The sequence below is a fragment of the Amblyomma maculatum genome, chromosome 8 (assembly GCF_055883805.1).
Source record: "Amblyomma maculatum isolate TAMU_Amacu chromosome 8, ASM5588380v1, whole genome shotgun sequence".
NCBI classification, from domain to species: domain Eukaryota; kingdom Metazoa; phylum Arthropoda; class Arachnida; order Ixodida; family Ixodidae; genus Amblyomma; species Amblyomma maculatum.
The window spans coordinates 128,083,287-128,101,731 of record NC_139351.1 but is presented as its reverse complement, the minus strand read 5'-3'; the positions used below and the strand labels follow the sequence as shown (position 1 = coordinate 128,101,731).

Below are 18,445 nucleotides of genomic sequence, written 5' to 3'. Positions count from 1 at the left end.
AATTAAGACAAACTTCCTTACTTACTCGAAATGTTTTGAATAATTAGGAGATACTGGTAAATCAATGACAATTTGAGAATCCAATATTACCTAACAACTCGAAAACTCCATAATACAAAAATCTTGACGTCTATTTGATAGGAAACTTTCTATTAATTTGCCGGCCAGGCGCATCATAAAACTTAACTTTGTTGTTCAATAAAGCAATATGAATAATCGATTCAAATGCCTTAGAGAAATGTATTACAACAGAGCGCACGAAATAACTATTCTCAGGCAGAATTGATTAGTTTAATTGCGTCTGTAAAACATTTAACTGCGCTATCAGGACTGGCGAAAGCCGTATTGTTTAGCATTTCATATTGTTACGTCAATTACGCTGCGCCGCGCGGTGTTGCGCATGTGCAAGAGAATGACAAAGTGTGCAAGAGAATGACAAAGTGGACGGTTGCGCTTGTGAAAAAGGAGAACGAAGTGGTGGCGTGTAGACTCGTTCGGGGAATGCATGAAAGCTACGTACAGTCTCAAGCACAGTCTCATCAAAGCTTGTCCCCGAACGAGTCTACGCGCCACCACTTCGTTCTCCTTTTTCACAAGCGCAACCGTCCACTTTGTCCTTCTCTTGCACATGCGCAACACCGCGCGGCGCAGAATAATCGACGTAACAATATATTAAAGTGCACGTGTGACCTTTGTTCCATCAGCTTTTCTTCTTCTTCTCCCTCGTTGTAATGGCTTTTCTCTTTTGTTCAGAAAAGAAAAAAAAAATGAAATAAGCGTGTAATTATTAACGAAAGTAGAATTGCCCTTTTTGAAGACCGGTATAACTTCGGCTACCTTAAGGTGCTCGGGAAAGAGCAGTTTTTAAGACGAAGTTTAATGCAAAGTTGAAAACAAGCGCTATGAATGTGCTTTTAGCGTGTTTTGCAGAAATATTATATAATATACTGAACCTGATTTGTTAAGGTCCAATAAGAAGGAATAAATTCTATCGGGATTAGTTGTACGAAGGAAGAAGGACTGCTGTTGCCCGGCAATATTAATTACATAATAAAGAATGTAAATATGAATAAATAATACAATAATTTCCTTTTGGCTAAGCTATAAGAGATTGTTTTAATTAAATTTCCGTTAATGCCTTGTTGCTAAGTCAAACTATGAAACTCATGCAGCAGTACCCCCCCCCCCCCCCCCCCCTTTCTGAAATACGATTTATGAAACGCACTGAAAGGCTGTAGTTTAGTCTTTATCTACATTTTCAAACATCGTTGCGCTTAAGAAAAACCGACACGAAACACAAGAGCGAAAACTATCAACTGAAATTTTATTGCGGTGAACCCACATATCACATTCAGCCTTGATACGATAGCTACTTTGCTGACTTGTCGATTTTTGTGATGTTGTTACGGTGTAATGCTATATATGTGTGTCCACCGCAATAAAATTTTAGTTGATAGTTTGCGCTCTTGTGTTTCGTGTCGTTCTTTACGTCGGTTTTTCTTAAGCGCAACGATGTTTGAACATGTCAATCACCAACTAGTCCAACTAGACACCCTCTTTATCTACATTATCTTTTTTACACCAATGCAAGGACTATGATATGAGGAATAGCATCTGTTGGGTGATATATGGCACAGCTGAGAATGGGAAAAGGGGTGAAAAAACGTCAGCTAACTCCAGGCCGTCATGACTAGGGCCCAAGTTGCAAGGCATGTCCTGCCGCTCTCTGTTAGACTTAATGTGAATTTACTTCTTTGTATCAGAAAACGAATTTATCTATTTTAATTATGCTCTGTCGGCTTCTGATGAATGAGCATAAATACGAGGTAATGATTACAAATGCGTGTTTTTATAGACCTTTTTAGTTTTGATGCCTGGGTGCAGCCATCTTAGTTTGATGGTGGCGCCCCGTATGAGCCAAACTGGGAAAGTCCGTTCCGGCTCCTCTTGACGCCATCTTGGGCTGTGCTCTAGGCACTATAGCTGTGCTGTACGTGTTGATGCAGCGGTGCGGCAGTGTAAAAGTGCTGTTTCGCGGTGCTCGTGAAAGCTATCCGACACCTTGGTGCTATTTGTGCTTTGTTTGAGCACACGAGCAAACCGTATACCATCCGTTTGGCATGGCGGCAGCTGTTGGAAACAGCTCTAGTGGCCGGGGTGACTGCGAAGGACTGCGCTTCACTTCCGCAGTGAGGGTGTATCTGTTCTATCTTTCACGATACATATGTATTTTCAATTATATTTTATAATCGCAATGGTAACTGTACACACAAACACACAGCGAATGAACCGTATGGGCAGCTACCGAACGCGGAATGCAGATATTACGAAATACACTTTCCAGTTATCGCCGCATTGATTTAACGGGAAGTGCGACCTATTTCAATATACGATCGAGCTGTCCTGCTTCTACAATGTATACTTTCAAGTTAAACTACGGCTCAAGAACAGCACATAAAAGAAGTAGTGCCTAATGTACCATTCGTCGACGTTTTTATGCAGCCTTGGTATTCGTCCTGCGGCGCAACAACATCGTATACCCCCGTCCCGTACGTCGTAGCAGCATCGTTTGCACGACGTATTGTTGAGAAAAACGTCGAAAAACGTGCACTCTCATCTGCACCACGAACGAAGACGACAAATAAACCGTTAAAAACTTGGTATTCGTAAGTAAGAGAACTTGCGATGAATGTTATAGTTTCAAGATTTGAAGCGTCTTAGAGGTGAATATCCTAAAAGCATGACATTTTTGTTTTCAACGGGTAGCTGACGAAGTACACCTAAAATGGTACAGCCAAAACTAGCGCTGTCAGATGAAGATGAACGGTAAATTGAATGTCGCGCAGCTTTCGCGACAGATGTCACGAACTATAACATAATTAATATAAAGGAAACCAGCGAAATCAGACGCAGGACAAGAGCAAAGAAGGCATACTTAAACGACTGATTTATTCCGATGAAGAAATGCTCATTTTAAAGAATTCCCTACGCAGACACCCTACAGACGACGCACTTCGCGCACCACATGAGAAAATAGCATTTATGCTGATGAAAACTTGCACTCATTTTCGGTGATGATCGCGGACGGATCACTGAGGCATTTTTGCTTATTCTTTTCGATCAGGAGCTGCTTCTAGTAGCTCACGCTTACATTTAGATTTCCCCGGACCGATAATGCTATACCAGCGTAAAAACGAGGAGACCATTTCTGGCGGTCCTTGACATGTAAGGGTAAATTGCTTCCTGTGACAGGGCCCAAAGTTGTTTGGTGTTGCTTCAGGCGCTCATTTAAGCATCCTCCGGTCAGGCCGATGTAGACCTTTCCGCATAATAATGGGATTGAATAAGCCGTGCCCCCTGCGCATGTAGTGAACATAGTCTAGTACTTTGCTTTACAAACACCAGTTTTCCGCTGGAGCAGAAAATACCATAGTGATAGGAAACTTCTGAGCCAAGTTTTTCAGCCCATGTGAAGTCTTGTGGAAGTAAGAGTCGACTTCTATCTTTCTTTTTTCTACTTCTACTAGGCTTGCAGCCTTTGAAGATAACTTCAGTTTTTTTTTTTTTTTTTTTTTTTTTTTTTTTTTTTTTTTTTTTTCCCACCGCCAGTAAAACCGAGGGTGGAAACCCAGAATATCTTAGCCGTTCATCCTGCTCTGCCACACTTTGCTGCATCACTTGAGGGCAGCTTTGCAATGCTGCGCTTCACTAACTTAGAATGCCGCAAAAGCGCCTTTTACATCTGGGCGCATATTTCCAGCACACGTGTCGGTTTGATCAGTGATCCGTCTCTTATTATCACCGAATATGAGCGCAAGTTTTTATCATCGTAAATGCCATTTCATCATGTGGTGTGAGGAGTGCGTCATCCGTAGGGTGTGTAGGTAGAGAATTCCTTTCAAATGTACATTTTTTTTTTCATCGGAATATATCAGTGGTAAGTCCAGCTGTGTTGTTTGTGTGCCTTCTTGGCTCTTGTCCTGCGTCTATGCATGTTTCCTTTCTATGCAACATGAAACAACTAGCCCAGCAGTTTATACTTTTGTATAAAAGAATGAAATTAGATTCAAAGTAATTCACACTTGGGAATACCGCTGGAGACATTTCATGTGTATTTTATGTTAAAGTATGTCATACATTCTTAAGAATTGAGTAAAACAGTGCATACATCGTTGCACGAGGAGAGCATTGAGTACAATAACTAGGTGGTGTGCTCGACTCTTATATTACAATGTCACTGTACAATATTGCAAAGGTTCTAACAATCTCATAGCGGATGCCTTGTCCTGGTTACCTCTTCGGCTTTCTGCAGATGTACAGCTGGAGAAGGAAATCGTCTCCATAGTCACTCCATGCATCAGTAAAGCTGACTTACAAGCAGCTATCTCACAGGACACTCTTTTGCAGCACGTAATCAAGTTCATTGCTGATTGCCTTCTGAATTACTACCTCATTTTGTAGTTAAGAAACTCTCTTCTGTAGAAGCTAGGTCTTGTTTTTCATGATAATTGCCTTCTATCCCAAAATCCTTAAGAAAAAAAGCTCGTACTGCTTGCCCATGAAAGTCATCCAGGGATAGTTCGAACTAAACAGCAACTTAGAGAAGGGTACTGGTGGTATTGTTTAGACAGAGGTGGAAAATGCAGTCCGAAATTGTTACATTAGGCGCGCGCTAATAAGTCGGCTAAACCAAACTTTGCTCCGCTCCAACCGGCTTCTTTTTCTGAATCTGCATGGGAAAAGTTAGTATGGATATAGTCAGTCCATTGCCTTAGGTTCCACTTGACTGCAGATTTGAAATTACATTAGTTGATTATTATTGCAAGTGGCCTGAAGTCTGTTTCGCTAACGAGGCGACTTCTAATGCTATTACTTTCTCTCTGCAGTTTTCAGCCGAGAGGGTTTCCCCCCAATCCATCATAACGGAAAATGGTCCACAGTTTAAATCTCAGCAGTTTGAGATCTTAACGAGGAATCAAACACCTATGTTCATCTAATTATTATCCACAAGCTAATGGCCAGGTAGAGCGGTTCAACAGGACGCTCAAGGAGCAATTTCAGCTGGCGCAGCTCGAGCAAAGCCCATTGAAGAAAGCCATTACAGAATGCATAGGTACGTACAGGATGACGGCACAGGCGACTAAAGGGTTATCTCCAGCAAGACTTTTACATAGTTGACAACCTCGCTTTTCTATTGGAATAACTGATCTACAACTATCTCTTCAAGCTCCTCTTGCAGTTCTATTGTAAAAACTAGGGTGTTCCGTAGAAGTACGTGAAACAACAGATGGATGTGAAGAGGGGAGCAAAGCATCCATGTACACAGGTCGGAAGTAGAGTACGGGCACGGATCAGGGAAACGGCCTAAGTACAGAAGTCCTTTTACGGTACTGTCCAAGGTTTTGCATGTAAGCTGAGTGATGGAAATATTTGGAATGCTCGCAAATTAGTCCTTGTGCATGCAGCGAGCAACGATAATGGTAACCAGAACACGCAGTCCTCTGGCAGTGATCCCTTGTTACAGCAATTCATATGTGATTCCTATCTTGGTAGCTATCCCCATTCCCGCAGTGCAGTCATCTTCAGCCGGAAGGCGAGATGGTCAGGAACGCGTCCAATTTCCGACTGACGTGCCCAGTCAAAATGCTATACGCTTACAGCACCGACTGCTGAGCGCTTCATAGGATCTGATGATTTTATTTAGGCACCAGTTCTAGACCCGGTTGCAGTGTCCAGCCAACATGAACTTCTTTCGCGAGATAGGTGTGTAACTAAATCCAATGGTTCAATACAGGCACATTTATTTATTTATTTATTTATTTATTTATTTGATACTGCCAACTGCCTCTTGGCAGTCCAAGCAGGAGTGAGTAAGTACAGTCGGCACTACAAATCAAGGTAAACAAGAATGTGAGTGACAAGAAAACATAAGGAAATGACTTGCAATACAGATTATTGCGCGGGCAAAAGCAGCTTATACAAAATTACAAAAAAGAACATTAAAAAGAACAAAAAAAAAAAAAAAAAAAAAAAAAAAAAAAACACACACACATCTGCAAACTGCAAAAACAGGAGACTGGACACTCTAAAATTAACATACTTCATTGCAAAGAGTGCACAGCAGACGCAAAGGATTCGACCGAGGTCATATTGGCGACTTCTTGCGGTAGGGCATTCCACTCTGCTATAGTTCGAGGGAAGAACGAGAAGCGATAAGCGCTAGTCTTAGCCTGTGGCATCACAATTGTTTTGCTATGCTTGCCTCTTGTTTCTCTTCTCTTATTAAAATTGATGTAGATGTCGGAATCCATTTTTGTTTGTTTATTAACTATATTAAACAACGTTTGTAGGCGATGTAGTCTACGCCGAAATTCTAATGTTGGGAGGCCGGACCGTGTTCTGAGTTCAGTGACCGAGGCTCTTCTACTGTAAGTATTATAAATAAATCTAAGGGCTTTCTTTTGCACGTTTTCAATGTTATTGATGGCAGTTTTTGTGTGGGGATCCCACACAACATCGGCGTAATCGAGCAATGGTCTAATGAGTGTCGTATAGGCAGCGAGTTTAGTCCTACTAGTGCAATGCTTCAGCCGGTGTTTAAGTAGCCATAGTCTCCTTAGCGACGCCGAAACGACATATTCAACATGAGCATTCCAGGTTAGCTTCGAGTCAATTACTACACCCAGGTATTTAAATTTGTCAACCGGCTTAATTGCTACATTGTTGATTTTATATGTACAAATTAATGGTGTTTTCTTCCTTGTAATGACCATGTGTGTGCATTTTGACGCGTTTAAGTTCATGCGCCAGGACTGACACCAATTATTGATTGCAGTTAGGTAATCATGTATGGCAGTCTGATCGTGCAGTGATTGAATGTTATGATACACAATGCAATCATCTGCGAAGAACCGGCATCGTACCGGGGAATCAAAGGTCAAATCATTTAGATAAATTAAAAAGAGAAGGGGTCCAAGTACTGAACCTTGCGGTACACCGGAAAGTACGGGAGCAGGTAGAGAAATTGAGTTTCCTATACGGACGTACTGTGTTCGGTTAGATAAATAGGAGTCAAGCCAGCGGAGAATTTGTTCATTCTTTAGCACGCATTGTAGCTTCAGTTTTAGTCTATTGTGACAAACACGATCGAACGCTTTCTGAAAATCGAGAAAAAGCACGTCTATTTGCCCGCCCCGGTCCAGCGCTGCCATGACCTCATTGGTAATGTGTAGAAGCTGTGTAACTGTGGATAGGCCACGCCGAAATCCATGTTGTTTTTCGGAAAAGAAACTATTATTTTCTAGAAAGCTAATCACGTGCTTAAAAATAAAGTGCTCCATCACCTTACTAGCGGTGCACAGAAGAGAAACGGGTCTGTAATTAGTAATACTGAGTTTATCTCCGGACTTATAAATGGGTATTACCTTTGCTGCTGTCCACAACGAACGACTGATGTGCCCAGTTCCCATGCTTTCGCTGAAACACCCACAACACATAACGCTAATGTATCTGAGCCTTCGTGCTTGCATGCAGTTGTTCATAAGCCTTCGCTCCCAGCTCTGCCAGAGGGGCGCGGCACTGAATTTTCTGGCTCTTGTGAATCATGTTCTTCATCTTCAAAGTGGTCTGAGGAGCGCTTCCGTGAATTTAGAAGCTCAGATGTCAAGCCGCTGTCTCAGCCCCCAGTGTTGCCTGATGGGTGTTCAGCTCAGCAGCAAGGCTCACAAGCAACTAAGCAGCCATTGCTGGCACCTATATAAGGTACGCACCGTCATGTACCGCAATTGCCTCGGTGGTCAAAAAGGCGACGCCAGAAACCGCGTCACCTAAAGGATTTTGTTTCAGGATTGTATCATGTATTCATATTAGTTGCATTTCCATGTGCCACACCTATACACAGGTGTTCAAATATGTTGTGGGCTGGAAGCTCATTGTGCTGTCACATATTCATATTTTTTGTTTTACCGAGTGCTGTATTTCGTGGTTTTTGTCCCATAAGGGAGGAGAGAGTTGGTAATTACAATGTCAAAGGAATGTATATTATCAATAGATATATAACAATATTGCATCCCCGACCTTTAAAAAAGAACCAACAACTTACCATTGTATAATTTATTCCGTTAACAAATGTATAACGTTGCTTTTTCCACAATTATTTAAAAAAATAGAGAGAGGAATGATGCTATATTGTGGTTTCGGTTTCGAGACCAATTATAATTAAAAAAAAGAGGGGGATGGTGTTACATCGTGGTTTTAGTTTCTAGACGAAAGCTTAGTCAACTCAGGGGGCGCTGTAGTAGCGGTGTTGAGCCTATTTAAGGCACCGCGCTCTGAATTCTCTTTCTTCTTCTTATGGGCGCAAGAACAACAACATTAAAATGAGCTCTCAACGTCAGCCCGTCTGCGTCCGTGTCTCCCTCTGTGAAGGCCGCCGTCCCTACGTGCCCCAACGTGCACCGGCGTGGCGTTCGTGGCGGAAACGCCGACACAACAAATATCATTAAGCAGCCTATTCCCCTCTCACCTTTCTAAAATAAGCTACCAGCCTGGAATGCAAAAACTTCGCAGCCGGCAAGTGTTGAGACATGGGAGCTGGTTTTGCACACTTTGACCGCGCCATTGCAGGTAGCAGCACTTCAGTGATAACAAACTGCTTTGGCTAGCTGCATTTGGCTAGAAAGCTGCATCAAGGCCCAGAAAAATAACTCTGCCGGCTTAAAAATTGAAACAGATGGCGCAGCAGGCATGCTTAAAAAAATTAAAAAATTTAGTATAATGCTGAAAAATACTTTACCTGACAAGCGAAAATAGGCAGTTAGTTTTTTAGCTTTGCATCGCCAGGTGGTCAAAATTACTCCGTAGCCCTCCACTACTGCTCCTCTTTCTTTCCAATTTCACTCCACCTTCCTCCCTTCCCTTACAGCGCGGTCGGGTGTCCCAGAAACAAATGTGCAAGATACTGCGCCTTTCTCTATTGTGAACCAATTATTATTCTTAATATTATTATTAGTTACCGCAAATCGCATGAATTAGTAGTTTAATAATTTCTTTGTTTGAGTGTTTCAGCTCGCAGTCACCAGCTGCCGTCGCTATTGACCGCATCTGGGGCTTGATTCCACCATTATCATGAATCCACTTTGGCCAACGTTACTAGATATCAGAACGTTGACTTTGGCCAGCGCTTGACTAGTGGTAAGTGAAGGAAACACCGCCAGCCCAGATTCAGGTTCACAATCCGTGTAACCCACGCGAGCTCCAGTGGGCGAGACTTCAGCCCTAACATGGCTCGCTTTTCTCTTTTTGCTTCGCTCGTTGCCTCACTGGCGTGGGCCAGCAATGCTTCCAGCAACCGATCCTTTGTCGTCGACTACAGCAACAACGTGTTCCTCAAGGATGGAGAACCTTTCCGCTACATTTCTGGTTCAATGCACTACTTCCGCGTACCCAGGCAGTACTGGAAAGACCGCATGAAGAAAATGAGGCTAGCTGGCCTCAACGCCCTGCAGACTTACGTAGAGTGGAGCGGCCACGAAGTGGGGCCTGATAAGTTCTATTTCGAAGGCGATTATGATCTCAAGGCTTTCCTGGACACCGCCAAAGAAGTCGGGTTACTCGTGGTGTTGAGGCCCGGTCCATACATATGTGCCGACCGAGACAACGGAGGGTTGCCTTATTGGCTCCTTAGCTTGGACCGCCGCATGAAGTACAGGTCTTCGGACACTTCTTACATCTCGCGTGTGGACAAGTGGTTCAGCGTGCTGCTGCCCATGGTGAAGCCCTACCTGTACAAAAATGGTGGTCCCATCATCACCGTTCAAGTCGAAAACGAGTACGGAAAGTACGTTAGTTGCGACAAGGATTACATGCAGCACCTAGTCAACATTACGAGGCAGCACTTGGGAGATGAAGTCGTCCTTTTCAGGACTAACAAGCCCAGGGACAGGGCGTACGAATGCGACTATGCTGACGGCACGTTGGCGACGGCCAATTTCGGCTCGAATGCAGACGTGGATGTTATGGTTTCGACATTGCGAAGGGCGATGAAAGAAGGACCCCTCGTCGTCACCGAATACTATCCTGGCCGGCTGGACGAGTGGGGACGCCGACACGCTAGAGTCAACCAGAACCTAGTATTGAAGACCTTCGAGAAGATTTTGCAGAGCAACGCGTCAGTCAACTTTTACATGTTCCACGGCGGCACGAACTTTGGGTTCACCAATGGAGCCAATACGGCTCCGCAGATTACAAGCTACGACTACGGAGCGCCACTGACGGAGGCGGGTGATCCCACAGACATGTACTTCAAGATCAGGGATATAGTGGGACGGTACCTTCCTCTACCGAACGAAACGCTTCCGGTTCCAGCGCTCAAGCTCAAGATTGGTCCCGTGAAGCTCGATTCTTGTGCCACGCTCGATGATATAAGAGCTTATTGTCGCAAGCACGACTGCATAAAGCCGGTGTCTTCCCGAACTGTATTGGCGTTCGAAGAGTTGGGACATGCTTCCGGCTACGTACTGTACACGACGAGGGTGCCGTTTAGGCCAACCAGTCCGGCGTCTCTTGCGGTGCCACGAATCAAAGACAGGGGCTACGTGTTCACATCGCATACGAGGACAGTTCTGACCAATGGTGATCAGCAAATCTTCAGGGTGCCAGTAGTCGTCAAGCAAGGAGAGAATGTTACCATTCTCGTGGAGAACACTGGCCGCATCAACGTCGGCGAGTTTAACTTCGACCCTAAGGTGAGCATGTAGAGTACGGAGGATATTTCAGAAAGTTTTTAACAAGAAGACGCTTACATAGATTTAATGTAGTCTTTTGAAAATGAAAAAAAAAAAAAAATCCTCATTAAGATAAGGCTGTTTTAGACCACCACGTCTTAGTAATTGGAGTGGAGTGCATTACTACACACAAGTAGCATTCCGATCCTTATTGAAATTGCTACATAATATCTAACGCTAATCTAATACTGGCGTACAGGCAGACTGGCACGAGTCAACAACGTTTTACCTACATGAGAAATACAGTGTCTGAAATGTAAACGGCTGCTGTAGCCGAGAAAAGCATAAAGAATGGCTGTGGGTAATTGGCAATTCCCTCCAGATTTTTTGCAAGTAGTCGTACCCCTTTATTTTACTCCGAGCAAGGTCCTCCAAAAACCCTGCTCGGTGATGTCGCTGTGGGGAAAATTGGTCGTTTGGTTTGATCATGTGTATCCTCAACATCAAGTGTATATGAACATTGGTGCTGTATGGCTTCATAATAAGGTGTACTGACGGAGGGGTGCTCATTGGAGCAGCCCCGCTCGTTCTATCTCCTCTGTAACATTCGGCAGTGTCGGCGGTACTGTGAACGAAAAATCATGGGCACGACTGTGGCAGGTGATACTAAACCAGCATGAGACATGGTTGGGAACTGATTGGCCTACGGGATAAACGTGACGTCACAAGGCCATATGACGAGGCTGGCATTGCCAACTAGAGCTGCTCATTTAGATCGGGTGGCTGAGATGGGAATCATACCGACCAGGAAGCACGGAAGGTTTTTAAGACACACTACTTCAAGGACACGGAGGTACATCCGCACGAATTGGTTAAAGAAGGACTTCATAGTTATTTACGTCGTGTAATCGTTCAAATATTTAGATTGCTTCCTACTGCACTTTAATGAATAAATAAAAGTAATAGAGGCCGGAATTAAAAGGTTCATGCCATGATCATCCAATATATTAGAGTTTTGTAGTCCGCCAGATAATACTGGACCTTATTATTCTATTTCCGAAATTTGAGCGCCCTAGACGCAGTCTTTATTGTCAAATAAGTGGCTGAAGCTGAAATCGTGAAGCTCCTACCACCGACAGCGATCGCCATGTTGAAAATCTTGGTGACGTCAGAGAGCGACACCGAGCACCGCATCGGCGCCGATATGCAGCCGCTTGCACTGTACTGTGTTCGCGCCTGCTAACGTGACTCCGAATAACTGCATTCAGCATGTATCTGAAAACAGAGCGTAGTGAAACGCGATTTAGTTCTTGCCCAGGCATCCACCTTCGGCGCGACCGCCTCCAGCCTCCGATGGCTGCACTGCCTCTACCGCCGTAAACAACGCCGTGCCTTCCGCGAAAGCCGTGCGCGCCAGCGGTATGGCGAATCCCTTGCGCCAAGGAAACCATGCTAAATATTTTTTCTCGTAATAATGATAGGCCTTTGAAAAAGGAATTTCAAAAATGAAGGCTTCTTGTTAAATGCCGACCCATACGGTCGGAGTTGCTCATAGCCGGTGCGGTACCCGTACGGTACCTCCGCTGCTAAGGCGTCGCAGAAAACAACCATTTCCTCTACTGCGAAACAGTGCGGTTGAGAGTAAAGAAGTTTCATGATCGAGTGATTCATTTACTAAAACGCCTCGCTGATCTATTACGAAGTGCCGTCTATTGTGGCTTCGATGTGAAGTAATTTAGCCCTATAGGCCTGATTTACCATAGCGACGATTAGGGCAAACAGCGCCGTCGTCCTTCGCGCTCACGGACGCCGTTGCTGTAAGCTTGTGGTATTCGGTGTTGTAAGCCTCGTGAGCTTATCGCCCACTTTAATGATGAGGCTAGGGCCAGACTACGAGCAGCGTAAACGATGCTGCTAAGACGGGACGGTATAGGTGTATTGGGTGCCTCGATGCAGTGAGCCGCTCCCAGTATACACTACGCTGCAGCGCTGCCGGGCGGTATACCTATCGTCGGCGGACGGCACTATATACATTGCGCATTTTGTGCGTTGCTTTCAGTGTACAATGTGTACGCTATTTGAGCGGGCCAGCTCGTGCGCCTTGGTACTCAGGCGCCGACGTGCACCTGAATCCCGCCTACAGATGCCGCTATTCCTTAGGTTAAAAGCAATCACAGAGATCGACGAAAAGGTTAGTTTGCGGAAACCTCGGTAAGCGGCATGGCCTGACTTCTGTTTGACCGACATTACCGCGGCTTCGCGTAACCACGGTTGACGCTGCTCGTGCACAGGACATGCAGCAGACGACGCGGCATCGCCTTTGTCGTTACCGGCTGCGTCGGTTGCCAGATCAGCAAGTTGTTCACAAAGAAACAAAAATACTAGTTTAAAAAATATCTGAGCCTCCGATGAAGCTGAAACCTTGAAGTTTACTTTCTTGGAACATCAGGAATAAGATGCAATAAACAGTTTATATCCCATAATGGGTGTCATGACCCCTTTAAGATATCCGTAATTAAGCGATTATTAACGTGCATGAATGCGAACAAGTGTTCTCTAGACGCCCCGCGGGCGGAAGTCTTTATCTCACGTACTTAGATTTAGGCTTAAAATTCCCTCATGTTCTTTGTTGATTATCGTGCGCATCTTCTCCATCTTGAAAACCGAGCCTCGAATCGAAGCCGAAAGGAAAACCGAGTACTATGCGTGCAGAACTGGCACTTAGCGTAATAACGCTAAATGGTCCATCTTTTTTTTTTTTTTTTGTGGATCGTCTATTATCACGGCTACCAAGGACGCAATGAATACAACCACGCAATACAGATAGAGATGTCACTCCAAATGTGATGAAATTGTCAGGAAAGTTGAAGCACCACACATCCGGCGTTCTGCTTGCAGGGAATTACCACGGAAGTCAGCCTGGACCATCGCGAACTCTTTGGCTGGACCATGGAACCGCTTCCTTTGGGCAACGCACCGCTTCCGTCAGCTGTTAGCGACCTGGTAGATGCCTTCAGTACCTCGAACACAGATACGTACTGCACCGCTCCGGGTGCGTATTTCGGCAGCTTCGTGTTGCCCGAAGGCCAGAAGCCCTTGGACACGTTCCTGGATCCCACGGGATGGGGCAAAGGCGTCGCATTCGTCAACGCTTTCAACTTGGGGAGATACTGGCCCAGCATCGGGCCCCAGGTAAATACGATGTGCAGTATATACGTAGTGGTTAGCAAGAGGGCGAAAGTAAGCGAACGGAAGTTAACTGAGAGACTCGTTTCCAGCACATTTTGCCATAGAAACAGTGAACAAGGAAACGAACAAATGTATAAAATTATTCAATGAAAGAATCAAACCAATTCGAACGTACCAAAACAACCGGTCAGGGAATTATAAACAAAAAGAAAGGAGGTAACAGTGAGGCAAGGAAACAATGGATCCAAGTAGGGCGATCACTCGCTTCTACAACGAGAGGTTGAGAGTGAATATTCGTACAGTTCTAACACGGATTAGGAACGCTTCTACGCGCATCCAACCCGACCAGCTCTCTTTATAAAATCTATTAGTCGCAATTCGCAATAGAGCCTTTGACACCATCTTTTCACTCCTGGATTTTCTGGCATTGATAAACCGACACACAGTCTGGCGAAGCGTTAAATGTTTTTAAACATAATGATTGGTTCACAGGAAAGAAAAGGCGCTATATATATGTCACCCTTTTTACGGTGGACACCTCAACCGGCCAAGAGGGAAGGGAGGAAGGTGGGGTTTAAAGCGGAAAGAGAGAAAGAGGAACCGTAGTAGGGGTCTTCGGAGTAATTTGCATAGGTAGTTTCAACGTCTGACATCGCACAACACACTGACGCCTGTCGGAAATGCAGCCGTCGGCGGCCGGGTTTCAGTCGAAATCACACCGCATCCCTCCAATGCGGCACATCTTTCTTTCTCTAAAGTTTCACTCCCTATTTCCTTCCCTTACTGCGCGGTTAAGGTGTCCATGAAGAAGTGAGACAGATAGTACTCCTTTCTTTTCATATAAACCAATTTCAATTTACAATTTTACAAGCGCTTCAGCCGTTTTAGCTTAGAAGGGAGCGGTGGGGCCACAGAAAAATCTCGTGAGAGAGTAGGGGATGTGTCCCACCGCGGCGATCACCGGGCTGTGTTGTACAAGCGCGTGTTACTCCGGACTTCGCAGTCGCGTGTCGCACACGTACTGTCAGCTTCGTCGACACCTTCCCTTTCTAGGTTTAGAGTTTCCTGAGATATGGAGAGAGAGAGAGATAGAGAAAGAGAGAGAAAGAGAGAGAGAGAGAGAGAGAGAGAGAGAGAGAAAGGGTTTTTCGGATCCGCCTCTTCACTGATAAGCCGCGTGACTCACGTCGCCACCTTCTACTTCTCCACTTAAAATTCATGCTGAGAGAAATAGAGAGAGAGAGAGAGGCTTCGGACAGACATCGCAAAATCTGTGATTGCGACTAGTAGTAGGTGCTACGCACTAAAACGCAACTCGCGATTTCGGTATTAGCCTCTCATTTTTAAATCAGAACAGTAGGTATGTCCTATTACCTTTTACAATTTCGAAAGAAAAGTATATATAGTAAGCTCCGTGTGCCTCTAAGGTTTACCACACAAACCTCGACAAGAACGCTGCCACATAAATGCGCAGGTGACCTTGTACGTTCCGGGCGTGCTACTTCGACCGTATCCGGAGAAGAACGTGGTGCTGCTTTTCGAAACCGAGTCTGCGCCCAGAGAGAACCGAACGATCAGCTTTGTGGACGTTCCGAACATCGACGGACCTGTGGCTTTCTAACTGTTCATTTTCATGTGCGTGGCTGCTGCCAAAGTAGAGCCAGTAAAAGGAAAAAAAAACTCATTTAATCTTTTAATTCAAAATAAAAATCGATAGCAGGTCCCAAGGTTATATAACCACAGGCAAGACATCCTATACTTTTAACATGATGAAAACAACCGGTGAGTATAAGTAAATACACAAATTGGAAAGTATTCGGTGCGATTAAACGAGGATACCTCTAATTTTCGTTTAAAAAGGTGCAAGTATGAAATTATTATTTTTTAGGCAGACGGCACTAGTACGACGAGCCTGAAAACCGCATAATAAACTTTCTATTATTAGTATATGATTCCTACGCAGAATTAAATTATCAAGGGATGCAAAATGTGAATTAATAATGATCTGGAGTATGAAAGACGAAAAAACAGTGATAATTCGTACCACTTTCGTATCGAAAGAATGCAGCTGAGCGAGATGAATACTAAAGGTGTTATACAGTAGCTTAAAATACTGCCTATAAATGCATAGCGCAGTGTAAGTAGTGTTCCCGTATTAAAGGGTGCGTATTTAATATTTTTGTATGCTGAAGTAATGTAAAGGTGAAAAAATTAGAGTAAGGATAAAACATCGACGAAGAGGTAAGAGATGAAACTTGGTTGCTTGAACAGAATATATCTTAACTATTCACAAAATGTTTTGAATAAATAAGACACACCATGGTAGAATGTTGACAATCTGTGAGTACGATATGACCTGATAATTCAATGAATCCCCAGTAATATAAACAACTTGATGTGTATTTCAAAAGAAATTTTCTATGAATTGTATTGCCGAGAAGATGAATCATAAGACTCAACTTTGTTCAATAAGATAATACGGTTGGTTACTTGATTCAAATGCCTTAGAGAAATATATGAAGGCTGAACAGCCAATATAAACGATACCCCCCTTACCTTAATGAAAGAAAGAGAAGGGAATGGTGACAGTAAAACATGTAATTGATCTACCAGTTGTAAAACTGGCCGAAGCCGCACTGATCAGCATTATATAAAGTCTCTGAAATGCACGCGTGACCTTTATTTCATCAACTTTTCTGGTCTGTCCAGAAAAATCAAAAAGGCGTGTATTGGTTGATGAAGGTAGAGTCACCTTTATTGAAGATCGGTATAACTTTGGCTGCCTTAAGCTGCTCGGGATAGAGCAGTTCTTTTTGCGATAGCAATACTACGCCAGGTTTCGGAGTTCACTGTAGTTTCGGCCCGTCGCGTAGTCCCTGCAAGGGGCACGTTTCACCTTGAACAGCCGCGAAGAAGACGAAGACGAAGACTAAGAAGAAGACGAAGAAGACGAGGATTAAGAAGACGAAGACGACAAAGATGACGAAGAAGAAGACGAAGAAAACGAAGAATGCTCGGTCACCCGCAGCTAATGATTTCGCTCCACATTCGGTTCAGCAGCATTGAGCATTTCTCATTCTTATGTGGGCTGGTAGCTTACGCTCTCGCGTCGTACTCTTAAAGGATGCGCTTAAGTGTCCCCAATAATGTAACACCTTACACTGCTAGGGCGTGACAGGGGAATAATGTAGCAGGCAGAAGAAGCTTCCGCCGTTACTATCGCAATTCAACTAGGTTTAGCCAGAGCTAGACCACAACTAATTTTTTAAAGAGGACGTTGTATGCAAAGCTTTAAACAGGCGTTATGAATGTGCTTTAAACGTGTTTTGCAGAAATTTTCTACAATACAGGACCTGATTTTTGCAGTTCCAATATGATGGAATAATTTATCTCGTGATTAGTTGGACGAAGGAGAGGCTGTGATCGTCCGGCAATAATAAATATATAAGAAATAATATAAATAATAATAATTAAGTAACATAATAAATTCTTTTGGTGAAGTTATAAGGGATTGTTAAGGCGAAAGCCCTTAAGGGCTCATGCTGTCGTGGACAAAATGTGTCCCGCTTTTGCAGTGGCTCTGACTGGCTGAGGCGGGATGACATCATAGAGGTCTCGACCAACCACAGAGCACCACCACAGTATGCGTGAATGCGTGCCTTATATGGACATATGGCAATCAATGATGGTATACTAATTAACGGCTGAATAATTAATAATCATTCATTAGTAATCAAGTAATTCATTGATTAACTAAATAACGACTAATTATTAGGTAATCAATCGATTGACTGCGCAGTAATTAACAAATAATTATAAATTAATTATTGCCTAATTAAAATATTTATATTAATTACTAATTAGTGCTAATTGCGTAGCAAAATGCGACACTCAGGCTTTTGCCTTTCACTGCTTTAGTCGCTAAAATCCCTTGTAATTTTTTCGATTGAATTGCAGCTACGGCCTTGCTTCTCAGTTCAACTATCAAACTGCTGTCATATCTTTGTTTCAGTTCTGCTGCAAATGTGGCGTTATGCCGTTGTCTGCAATTTCGACAATGTAACAGGGCATTTCTTGAAGTACGGTTTACGACGCGGGTTTAAAGGCTGCAGTTTAGTTTATATGTGTATTATCTTTTTACGCAAATCCAAGGACTACGTGATGTGTGGTAGCGTCTGTTGGCACAGGCGCGAATGGCAAAAGCGCATGAAAAACGTCGAAAAACTTCAGGGCATCATGACTGGGGCCCGCGTTGCAAAGCATGTCCTGCCACTCTCTGTATAGAGTTACTTGTTAGTATCAGAAATGAATTTAAGTATGTCAATTAGGCGCTGTCGACGCCTGATTAATGAGCATAAATAGAAGGTAATGGTCAAATGGGTGTTTCTATAACACCGGCTTGTGTGGTGTCATTAAATGGCAGAGAATGCGGTTATTTAAGGTACGTGAGCCGAGTCTATGCAAAGTGTAGAAACCGTTAAAACATGGTATCTGTAACTGAGAAAACTTGTGATGAACTTTATAGTTTCAAC

The 18,445-nt window shown here is 43.8% G+C and overlaps 1 protein-coding gene across 1 annotated transcript; it reads left to right on the top strand.

Annotated features, from left to right (window-relative positions):
* The first annotated feature begins 9,281 nt into the window (after positions 1-9,281).
* On the top strand, positions 9,282-15,534 carry LOC146182533 (beta-galactosidase-like). Its single transcript, XM_084575969.1, has 3 exons — positions 9,282-10,745; positions 13,623-13,916; positions 15,388-15,534. The coding sequence occupies exons 1-3, from the start codon at positions 9,282-9,284 to the stop codon at positions 15,532-15,534; spliced, it is 1,905 nt and encodes a 634-aa protein (XP_084432095.1).
* The last annotated feature ends 2,911 nt before the right edge of the window (positions 15,535-18,445 follow it).